At 58.2% G+C, this 11,422-nt stretch overlaps 1 protein-coding gene across 5 annotated transcripts; it reads right to left on the reverse strand.

Moving 5' to 3' along the window:
• Positions 1 to 5,347: 5,347 nt before the first annotated feature.
• LOC108408812 (uncharacterized) lies at positions 5,348 to 10,526 on the reverse strand. Of its 5 annotated transcripts, none has more exons than XM_073241765.1 (3): positions 8,021 to 8,388; positions 6,364 to 6,579; positions 5,348 to 6,165 (listed from the first exon to the last, which is right to left on the reverse strand). In XM_073241765.1, the coding sequence occupies exons 1-3, from the start codon at positions 8,386 to 8,388 to the stop codon at positions 5,868 to 5,870; spliced, it is 882 nt and encodes a 293-aa protein (XP_073097866.1). In that variant the 3' UTR covers positions 5,348 to 5,867. The 5 variants fall into 5 exon arrangements, 3 of the variants coding, with proteins under 3 accessions (XP_073097866.1, XP_073097867.1, XP_073097865.1); XM_073241766.1 differs by having other exon boundaries at positions 5,348 to 5,619; positions 7,982 to 8,388; XM_073241764.1 differs by having other exon boundaries at positions 7,982 to 8,388.
• Between the last annotated feature and the right edge of the window lie 896 nt (positions 10,527 to 11,422).

Consider the following 11,422-nt stretch of genomic DNA (forward strand, 5'->3'; position numbering starts at 1 on the left):
TGTTCAGTTTCCTTCTTCCGCAGACAGGGGAACCGAGCCCGGAGAGGGGCAGGAGCTTCCCCTAGACCCCTGAGAGAGAGGGATGCAGCAAGGGGCCCTGCGGCCTCACCAGCATCCCCTCCACACACCCTGCCCCACAGGCCTCAGACCACCTACCCGGCACCTGCGGCCTCCTTCTCCCCTCCTGCCCCTGCCCCCTCCCCATCCACCCCTTGAAAACCTGGGCTCATCCTCTGGCTTGAGGACAGGCAGTGAAGGGTATAGAGCCACACGTGCGCAGAAGTCCCGAGTCCCCGGGCAGCTTGCCTGAGGGGGCAGGCTGGAAAGCTCTGGGACATACTTGGGTGTAGCTGTATCACAGCCCTGCCCCCGTGCCCACCGTGCCCACCATGCCAGAAATAACCTGACTGCTTCTTAGAAGCCCTTTTGGGTGAGTCTCCCTTATAATACCCCACACCTCTCCAGGGCAGGGGTGGAGTCCAGCTCAACTCTGAATCCTCAGGGACCAGGGCTGGGCATGAAGGTGACCTCCTGCATATAAGCTCTGCATATACGTGTGTGTGTGTGTGTGTGTGTGTGTGTGTAACACAGCTTACACAAGAGTGTACAGGGCTGGGCATGAAGGTGACCTCCTGAATATAGGCTCTGCATGTACATGTGTGTGTGTCTGTGTGTGTGTGCGTGTGTAACACAGCTTACACAAGAGTGTACAGGGCTGGGCATGAAGGTGACCTCCTGAATATAAGCTCTGCATATACGTGTGTGTGCGTGTGCATGTGTGTGTATGTGTGCGTGTGTAACACACAAGAGTGTACAGGGCTGATGAACCCCACAGAGAATGGGAACAGCATGAGCAGGTGTGCTGAGTGAACAAACATCCTGGTGCTGAGGGAGTCGCCCACTCCAGTCACTGGACTTCCCAGGCCCAGGCAGCACCGCTGACCGTGCTGAGCGCAGCCACAGGCCTCAGGAGCCTCCATCCCACAGCCTGGTGTGTGGCATCCCCCACCCCCCTTGGGCAGCATGGCCCTGGGAGCTTCTCAAAGAAAGAAGAGAATATATTCAATCCTGTGAACTTAAGTGTGATTGCAACCAGAGAATAATAAGGAAAGCACTTGGAAAATAAAAATATGATAAAGGAAATAGAATTCAAAAGACGAACTGAAAGAAAAGTCAAGACAATCTCCCAGAAAGTAGAGGAAAAAGAAGAAAATAAGAAAAAAGTTACCGGATGAGAGTAGTAAGTTCAATGTCTGAATAATAAGAGTTCCAGAAAAAATATGGGTGAAGAAATAATGCAAAAAAAAAAAAACAGAACTAAGCACTAGAGATCTTCAATGCCTAGCACAATAAAAGAAGGAAAAAAAGGCCACATCTTTGTGAAATTACAAAACAACTCCAGGAACAAAAACAAATAGAAAGGGTTTGGGAGGCAGTGGGGATGGGGTAGAGGGTGTCATGTGTCAAGAAGCAGGTTGGATCCAGCTGGTCAACAGTGACCGTGGAAGCCAGAAGACAATGGAGCAAAGTTTCCAAAACTCCAAGGGAAAAATGGCTCCCCATCTAGAATTCTATACCCAGCCAAATTATCAACTGAGCATAAAAGTAGAATAAAGGTAAAAAAAACTCAGCCTTTGATTTTTCCCTGTCTGGAAGTTCTTCCTAGCAGATGGGTACCCCCAAAACAAGGGAAGAAAGAAAGGGGGAGAGCAGGAGAGGGGAAAGGAGGAAGGAAATAAAGAAATAGATTGTTTAATGTATTTGAACACATTTAGAAGAGATTTGAACCTCCATCAGAGAGCAGGGAGTTATTCAGAATTACATAGAAAACTATGCAATTTTTTTTAATAAGGCAATTATTTTAAAAAATTTGCAAGTTGTACCAGAAAGGAACTGAGATCAGTGTATGCTAACTTGGGGTGAGGTAGGTAGGGCAAGAGGTTCCTGTTGTTCTTAACGAGCTTTTACTATTATTTGACTTTTCAAATTATATGCATGCTTAAATTTCATTTTTTAAAAGAAATCACTTGTTTGATTTAGAAATGTAGAATGAAAGTAAAAAGATACTTCTGAATAATTCTAGAGAAAATCCAAATAGAAATTACAAGGAAAGCAAATGAGTGCTCTATCTCACTTCCCATGGCTGAGGCCAAAGTCACTCCCAAAGCAAAGCAAATCCAGTCCTTATGCGTGTATATTAGAAGGGGTTTGGAAGGCTGCACCTGGATTAGGTAGGCTGGGATGGGGACCACACACCCACCCCTGAGCCCCCAGGAGAATCCAACATGGGTGGGCATGGGGAGTCCAACAGAGGTCTATCTCCAAAAGAGGGCATGACAGAGGCCACCTCGGGGACAGCTCTCAATGCCTCTGGGAAAGGACTGTGGCACAAGGATACCAGCAGTCCAGAGGGGGAAGTTCTCACTGGTGTTCTTGGTCAGCAGGATAGGGAAAGACTGTCATTTTGGGCCAAGATAGATTGACAGGGACCAGATTCACACTCCCACCAGACATAACTTAAACATGGACAAAATACATGAAACAGCAGTTCACAGACACTGGGTATCCAGCGAGCCCTGCCATTGCCCAGCCTACTGCCTGGAAAGAGGTGACCCGCCCAGCACAGGGAGGCAGTGCCCAGTCTTAGCTCTCCCTGGCCAGGAGGGACATAGCTGGAGTCTGTGGGCAGAGTGCCAGAGAGAAGAGAGCCACATGCACCCACAGCTCTGCATACCAGCAGAGGGGCCCCTGGTGCGGATTGACACATGAAGGGAGGGAACCTCCCCAAGGCCGGAGGAGGAGCCCCTTGGAAAGACAGCAGGGACAGCTGCCTGCACACCCAGCCATGCCGGGGACTCGAGCAGGGGTGTTTGCACATGGGGGCCCTGTGCCCAGCCCTATCACAGCGGCCAAAGGTGGAAGCAAAGCAGTGCCCTTCAGCAGGTGAGTGGAGAAGCGGCCGCACATCCATCCGCACAGGGGAACACTGTTCCGCCTCAAAAAGAAGGAAGTCCTGGCACATCCTACCCCATGGGTGAGCCTTGAGGACGTTTTACTAAGTGAAATAATCCAGACACAAGGGGACAAATACTATTTGACCCCACGGATATGAGGTCCTCAGACATCACATTCATACAGCAGGATGGTGGCACTGGGGCTGGGGTGGGGGAGGGGAAGTGCTTGGTCAATGGGGACAGTTTCAGTTTGGGAAGATAAAAAGAGTTCTGAGATGGATGGTGGGGATGGCTGCACAATAATGTGAATGCACTTAATGTCACTACACTGTGCACTTAAAAATGGTTAAAGTGGTAAATTTTATGTTATATATATTTTCCCAGAATTTTGAAAACAAAAACTATAACTGTTAAATACACGCTGGGAATGGTGTGTAGGTTCCCACCATCCGGAAGGAGTAAGACCCATCACTCACAAGGTGCGGGGAGTGCTCATTAGTGCTGCCTCGTTGCTGGGAGAGATGAACCCTAGAATGAGAGCTGAACCAGTCCTGCCTAACAAAGCGAAAAGCAATCCTCAAAAGGGCCAAACTGTCTACAAGTAGCTTAACTATGTCCCAGAGCAAGGCTCACAAGTATTTATAAGACACAAAATTATCCAACACCCAACAATGTAAAATTTGGCAGCCAATCAAAACATCACCAGGCATACAAAGAAACACAAAACTGCAGAATAAGGAGAAAAATCAGTCACCAGAAACAGACCCAGAAATGATGCAGATGATAAAATTAACAGACAAGAACATTAAAACTATTTTTGTAACAATATTTCAGTATGTTCAAGGAGATCTAGGAATGCTTGAATACACTAAGTAGAGGCATGAACCGTAAAACAGGCCCAATCAAACTTCTGTAGATGGAAAATCTAATGTCCCGGATGAAAATCACACCGATGAGGTCAACAGCAAATTAGGCACTGCAGAAGAAGCAATTACTTAGCTACACATAGAAACTGCCCACAGTGACACAGAGAAGAGAAAACAAAAAGCTATGAACAATGAACAGAGCTTCAGTGAGATTTGCATCAAGCACAAGTGACCTCACCTTCAGAAACCAGACAAGCAGAGCACATAGGCCCACGGTGAGGAGGAGATGGGTTAACAGGCGTCAGAGAGGAGACCAATTAAATGGCAAATAGAAAAAATAACAGTGAAAACCAATCAAACCAAAAGTTGGTTCCTTGAGATCATTGAAGATTATAAGCCTCTAGCCAGGCTGACCAGAAAAAAAGGGAGAGAAGACACAAATCATCAGTATTAAGATTGAAACATTGCCACAGGTTCTACAGATGTTAAAAGAATAATAACAGAGCGTTATTATGCATAACTTCATACTACCTGACAATTTAGATTAAATAAACAAATTCCTTGAAAGATACAAACTGCCAAAACTCACCTAGGAAGAAAGAGATAACATGACTAGTCCTGTACATACTGAAGAATCAAATTTGCAGTTGAAAACCTTTCGCCACAGAGAGCCCCAGAAGCAGGGAATGGAGGTGCTGGGGGGCCCACAGGGGCCAGGCTCACCGGGTAGGGGCGGATCTGCTCACTCGATGGTGGTGACGACTTCACCAAAGCATGCACATGCCAAAGGTCATCAGAGCATCTGCTTCAAACATGTGCCCTGTCTTATACCTCTATAAACAGAAAAAAAAAGGACAGAGAGAAAGGTGGCCCCCAAAGACTGGAGGGCTCAAGGAAAGCTTTTCTGGACGTGTGCCCTCCCACCCGAGCCCCCTGAAGCCTCTCAGAACCATACCACGTGCTCAGAGAGCCAGTCTCAGCCGGCACAGAGACCTCCCAGAGAGGACAGTCTGTTCACCCTTGGGGCCCCCCAAGTCACCAAGTGGGTAGAGAAAGTAAGCCCATCCTCTTCTCCACGGTGACCCTCAGGCTGCCAGGTCAGGAATTACACTCACTGTGCCTAGTGTAGGCCCTCAGGGGTTGCCCAAGAGGTAGGGGCCCAGACGGGGATACTGAGGGCCAGAGGGGCTAATGGGCAGTTTCTGTTCTGGGCTCGGCACCCCTGGGAATTACAGGCCCGGGACATCTCCAACAGCCACAGGCTCAGGGTTCCCTTATTCTTTCGACCCTTTCCCCTTGCTGAGGTCTACCACTTAAGACAGTCATTCTCAGCCTTGGGCCTGTATCTGAATCACCTGGGAACTTGGAAGAGACGCAGATTCCAGGCCCATCCTACCCCACCGGCCAGCCTCAGGGTTCTCACTAACCCTCCCAGTGACTCAGCCTCACAGCACAGCTTGAATGGTGCTGACTCAGAATACTGGTTTAGCTACTTTATTAGAGACCAAAACAACTTTAAAAACTGGCTTAAAAAAAACAGGTTTATTTTTCTTGTGGAAAAGACAAGCTACTAAGTGGTCCAAGGAGCCAGGGTAGCAAGTTCTCCGAGTTGGTCCAGGAAAGGATGACCAGCTGTCCCAGTGTGCCCAGGACAGAGGGGGGTTCCGTGACAAGACCAAGAATGCCCAGGTGAACCTCACTGAGTCTGTCAGCCTCCACCAGGGATGCTCCGCCATGCCTGGGGTCGCCCTCCATCCGCACAGGCAGAGCGGGCTCAGCACCACGGTGGCCCAGCTCCTCTATGCAGGGGGACAGGGAAGCAGAGAGCAGTCAGTGTCCTCCAAGGGCAGGTGGAAGGTCACAGCGGCCTCTTCTGCTCACCTCACCATGGGCAGAGCCCCGTGGTGGCAGCCCAGGAAGCCATAAGTCTCTAACACTTGGGCCTTCTGTCGCCAGAGATTGGATACTGGAGACCCTAACATCCTCTGCAGAGGCAGGGGTGGGGAGGAGGGGCTGGGAGTGAGGGTGGTCAGGAGGACAGGGCTTGTCACTGTAGAGGAGGAGGTACCTGCCCTCCCAGAGGCCCCGTGTTGCCGAGGGGGCCTGTGTGAGATCCCGCACTGCCACCTGGGCGAGCGGGCCCTCCCCACACCCACCCACCCCCGCGAGGCACCGCTGTCGCAGGCAAGTGCCGGTTCAGCCCCATGCCGGCCCTCTGGGGGGTGGGCCCCATGAGGTGGGCAGCACCTCCTCTCTGCAGGAGGAAGAGACCGGCACGCTGAGGGGTGAGCGGCTTGCCGAGACCACTGGCCGATCGGCAGCAGGTCTGGGATCTGAGTCTCAGTCTGTGCCAGGACGGGAGTGGGCAGAGGGGGATCCTCTGTCACTCCAACCCTTAATCCCTCCGACCTTGTCCCTCCCCATGGCCAGGGCCTCCAGCTGGACATGGGTAGCAGTCAGCAAGGGGGCGAGTTTTGGGGGAGGCTGGAAGCAAGCAGGAGATGGCTGGAATTGGGGCCCTGGGGACCAAGCCCTCTCCCCACCTGGCTCCTTGAGGCAGCAGTAGCTCAAAGCAGAAGAGAGGGTGTGTGGTCTGGGAACCCAGCTCAGGGAGGTGGGAGACGCTCTGCCGGGTCCAGAAGGTGTCCCGTTCCTGGCTAGGGGAAGGCTGGGAGCGGGTGCTGGGCAACCACGGTGCCAGAGGCGGGGCTGAGCTTGCCCCACCACCACCACCCACAGCCATCCTCAGCTCCAGTGCTCTGGGGTTGGAAGGAAGCAGGTGAGACCACGATCAGTCCTGAGGGACAAAGGACGGCCAGCCGAGGACATGTGAAGCCTTCAACATGTTTATTTCCACCAGTCTGTGAAGTGAGCACCCGCGCTATACAAAATGATCCCCAGGTACAAAGCCAATGCCCTATACAAGCCCACCTGAGCCCTGCAGGGGAGTCCCTCTCGGGGTCTGCCTGTTGGCACAGAACACGGTCCAATGGAATTGCCACCAAGTGGCCATGGAGGTCAGGGGGCAGTGTGGCTGCTAAGACACTGTGGACAACTCAGAGCACCGGGGACCCAGCCTGGCACTGCTGTGTGCCCGAGATGTGGCCACAGTTGAGTTTTCTGGGCAAAAGGGAAGGTGCTGGCCAGAGGGTGGACCCTCCTCCCCCACAACATCTCCGTCAGCAGCCAGGGACCCTAGGTCCTCCTGCAGCGACAGCCCCCCACCTTCTCCCTGAGGTGCGGCCAGACCAGGGCCAGCCCATCTCCCACGCAGCAGCCTAGGTGGGAAGGGTGGGATCCCAGGCTCACACGCAGGCTTCCCCAAGCCCTCGCTGCGGAGGCTCCCAAGACACTCCACAGGGGAGCCTGGGGCCCGGGAGGGACGCTCTGGCCCCAGGCGCTCTGGCACACCGGGCCTGCCCGGGTTGCGGCCCCCCGACCTCCTCCAACCCCCGTTTGTGTCCTGAGGTCCTGCCCCGGCTACTGCAGCCCCGGCTCTCCCAGGGCGCCCGCCGCAGGTCCGGGCTGGGAATCCGGCGCAGTTTCGAGCAGGGCGGGCGCCCCGGGGGCGTCTCCAGGCCGGCGGCGCGCCCGCGCCCGGGTCCCGGCGCCCGCCCCTCCCCGGGCCCAGCGCGGTCCGCCGGGCACGGGCGCGCAGGCCTCGGCAGAAGCGGGGTGGCGCGCGGGGCCCGGGCGGGGGCTCCCCAGTGCCAAGCCCGCGCGGCCCGCCGCGCGGGGCCCTCGCGCCGTCGCCGTCCTGCCGCCGCCGCCGCCGCCGCCGCGCCCGCCGGGTCTAGTGGTCCTAAACATTTCACAATTGCGCTACAGAACTGTTGAACTGTTAAGAACCACTGGACCCGGCGCGCGAGTCCGCGGCCCGCCGCGCTGTGGAGAGAAAGCGCCGCCGCCCCGCGGGCCCGGCGCCCCGGCGGCGCGTCCCCTCGGCCCGCGTGGCCGGCGACCGGCCCGGGCGGCGGCGGCCAGCGCCGCGGCGCCTTTTAAGCAGGCGGCCGCCCTCCCCCGCCGCCGGAATGCGCCCGCGCCGCGCTGGCCCGACCGGTCTTTCCGGGCCGGGCGGCTCCCCGGCCGGTGGGTCGCGCGGCGGGTCGTCCGGGCCGGGGACCTGCTCGGCGCGCCCGCGCGGGGGTGGCCCTGACTCACCGGCCCCGAGCCCCGCCCGGCGCCCCGCCTGGGCCGCACCTGGCGTCCCGGGCCCCGCGCTCCAGGCCGGGGGCCGCCCGCGCGCAGTGTCGCCGGACCCGGCACCCAGGCCCACCTCGGGGAGCGGCGGCGGGGCTGCGGGGGACGCCGCCCGTGTCGGTGCCTGGGGGCGGCGGGCTCGCTCCCTGGGCGGGGGCGGGGGCCTGCGCGGGACACGCCCCGCCCCGGCCCCCCGACTTCAAAGGGAACGTCGTGGGAGGGGGAGCGGGGACAAAGAGAAAGTGAAACCGGAGGAGGGACCGAGCTCGCCGCTGGTTTCTGGTTCCCAGACGCCATCTCTTCCCGGAGGGTAAGGCGGCGGCCGGCACCCAGGGCCGCCGCGGGAGCCCCAGCCTGCCCACCCGCATGCCCCACTCAGGGGGCCCAGCGGCCTGCCCCTCGGCGGGGCACCGCGCCTCTGCGCTGCCCACTTGTCACCTGGAGATGGGGCCTGACCAGCCGTGTCAGGGATTCTGTTACAGAGCGCTGCCCACTGCAGGAAAATGGGGGCGAGTGGGAGCTCAAGCTTCGGGGAAGAGAGAGGTTTGGCGGGAGGTGGCCCCTAAAGTCCTCAGCCCACACCGAGCCCCCACTGTGGCTGCATGGGGTGGGCCATGACCACCCAACCAAGCCTCCACCCCCGGCCTTCAGGAGCCCCTGGTAGGTCCCAGGCCAGCGGACCTGTCACTCCACGAAGTCAATTGCAAAGATTTTATTTCCATTTTGCAGTTGAGGAAACCGAGGTTCACAGAGGACCATGACGTCCCGGAGGTTCGATAGCTCCCGGTGGGGGACCTGGGCCGCCCGCCCCGCACCTCTGCTGAGTCCCTGGGCCTGCGTGTCAGTGTGTTCGGTTAGGCGCGGGGGTTTGGGGGTCACAGGGCATGTGGCCAAGGGGAGGAGTTTGGGAATCTCTCCCCATTACCTCCACCCTCCTACCGCCCACCACACGGACCAGTATAGCCCACCTCTCCTGTCCCCAGTTCCTGTGCGCCCAGGCCAGCCTGGGCCCTCCCTACTACACACTCCACCCTGGGCAGGCTCCTCCTCCAGCAAAGGTGGGGCACTGTTTCCAGCACGGGAGGGACTGGTGAGACCCGGGAAGGAGGGGTGACAAGCACAAGCCCCTGTGGCTCCCACTTGCAGCAGGAGGTGTTGAGGTGTGACCAGAAAGGAGACTTCCTAGCATGAAAGAGAAACCGGGTCACCAGCAGCTGGCTCCCTCCTGGCCCCGCCCCACCCTGGGGGTCCCTGACTTCTGATGGAAAACACTGGCTAACCATAGATAGTGGCCTGAGCGAGAGACGGGGATGTTCCCCAGAGACAGCCCTGGGATGCTGGCGACAGGAGCTGGGCTCTTGGGAGCCCAGACCTCACCCAGAGTGAAGTGACTGGGTGTGAACGAGGCAGCTCTTCCTCAGGGAGGCTGGGCCCTCCGAGACCCCGCGGGCTCAGGGTGCACACGTTCGTCCAGCACTCGTGAGCCAAGCCTTGCTCACACAGCCCACGCCAGCCCCATGCCATGCTTCCCAGTGGCAGTTCAAGAGGTGAGGAGGCTGTCCCAGTGCCAGACGGGCTCACAGCCCGGCTCTGCCATGTGCCAACATGGAACCCTGAGCACAGGCCTGGGCCTCAGATCCTTCAGCTGTAAAATGGGAAGGAAGACACACCAGCACCCTCTTGCGGGCAGGTGAGCCTCCAGGGTCGCCATCTGTGTGGCCTTCGGAGTACAGAGGGCCAGCCCTGGACTCCCCGTTCCTCCGCAGTGATTCTCGGAGTTGCAGACTTCTGGGCCAGGTGGTGGCCTCTCTGCAGGCACACAAAATGGCCTTGAGAAAGTTTGCAGACATGTGCCTGCAGCTTTGCGCAGCTTTCTGCGACGTGTGCCCAGTCCAGGAGCTACTCATTGCAGGGCTCTGCACCCCTCAAACGTGCAGAGGGACCCAAGAATGGGGGACTGGCTGCCTGGCCCGGGTGGGGTGCTCCCTCCATCTGCCTGGCTGGCAGAAGCCTCTCCCCTGCCATCAATGACCCACCCAGGCAAAAGCCAGCTCAGCATGTGCCCTCCGTGGGACCCCCAGGATACAGCAGGCACGTCTGCCCTGGCAGGTTGGCACCTGCTCTGGGAGGGAGCTGCTCTGTGGGCTAAGGTGAGCCACCTGCAGCTTTCACAATCTGGGGCTCCCCAGGGCTGGGAGAAGTGCTGAAGTGCTGAGTGTGGTGCGGCAGTGGGTGACAGGCTCTGCCCTGTCCCTGTCCCCTGGAAGCAAAGCCGATGGGGGCAGGTCCCTCAGGGCAGCTGCTGTGTGCGAGAGGACATGGGTGGGGGTGTCCAGCATGGGGCCCAACAGACACCTCCCGTCCCCTCCACCAGACAGCTGTCTGACTGTCCCAGCCTCCCAGCACCAGCAGGGGCTTCCAGCTCAGCCCCGGGGCCCCTCCTGCCCCACATCCCCCACTCACAGGCCTGCATCAGGTGTGGGGCCGAGGCTCCCGGGACCTGCCATGCTTGTACAGCGTTACCTGGTTGTGCAAGGCCCGGGCACACCCGTGCTGGGGCGAGAATCTGGAAGGCTGCCAGCCATGGTGCCAGCCCAGGCCTGGGAACCAGCTGAGGAGCCTGGGGGCGCAGGTGGAACCACCCCCTGCCCAGCCCACCTGGAAAGGGCCTCAGCTACACGGTGGGTGCCCAAGCTGAGTCCTCTACGTCACACCTTTCTTTGGCCAGTGTCTGCTGAGCCCAGCTCTCCTGGGCCCCCAGCCCAAAGGCCAGATGGACAGGCTGGGGTGGGAGCCCTCCTGTGGGCATTTAGAGAGGTACCAAGGTAGTAGGGGACCTGGACAGAGGAGGCCCCCATGGCCCCTTGCATCCAGCAAGGAGGCGTCGGGCACTGTGCAGGGGCGGGAGGCCCCCGCCAGCACAGGCCAAGTCACATGCTGGGGCCCGAGCCCGGGGTGTGCTCCTGCCCCACTGGGCTGCTTAGTGTGGACAGAAAACCCACTAGGGGTCCAAATACCGGATTCAGTCCCAGCCAGGCCTCTGACAAGGCATGTGGCTGCCATGGGCCTTAGAGAGCCACATCCACTGGGCCTGGGCCTGCCCTGCCCACCCCACACCTGCCAGCTGCTGGACCACCTCCACCCACCGCCCGCCAGGGCTGCCACAACGAGGCTGCACAGGTCACCCCCCGTCCACCTGTCCAGGCGGGTGGCCTGGACAAGCCTGGCCCATAGCGGGTGGTGGGTCAGGGGCTACAGGTGCTGAGGGTCCAGAATGCCACAGAGGCTCCTGCGGAAAGCAGACAGTGACTGGGAGGTACCGGGAGGACTGGAGAGGCAGTCTGTTAGGAGAGAGATGGGCAGAAATGGAAGTGTGGGGGGCTCCCTGGAGGAGGTGACTCT

This window comes from Manis javanica, chromosome 8, assembly GCF_040802235.1.
Source record: "Manis javanica isolate MJ-LG chromosome 8, MJ_LKY, whole genome shotgun sequence".
Classification (NCBI taxonomy): Eukaryota; Metazoa; Chordata; class Mammalia; order Pholidota; family Manidae; genus Manis; species Manis javanica.

What these genes read in the sequence shown, in the direction of transcription:
- LOC108408812 (XM_073241764.1), bottom strand. Translation starts at nt 8,388, where the DNA reads ATGCGGGTGGGCAGGCTGGGGCTCCCGCGGCGGCCCTGGGTGCCGGCC. An exon ending in CCGGGCGGGGCTCGGGGCCG is followed by an intron (nt 6,580 to 7,981) that starts GTGAGTCAGGGC and finishes TTCCAACCCCAG; the next exon opens with AGCACTGGAGCTGAGGATGG. An exon ending in CTGCTGCCTCAAGGAGCCAG is followed by an intron (nt 6,166 to 6,363) that starts GTGGGGAGAGGG and finishes GTCCTGGCACAG; the next exon opens with ACTGAGACTCAGATCCCAGA.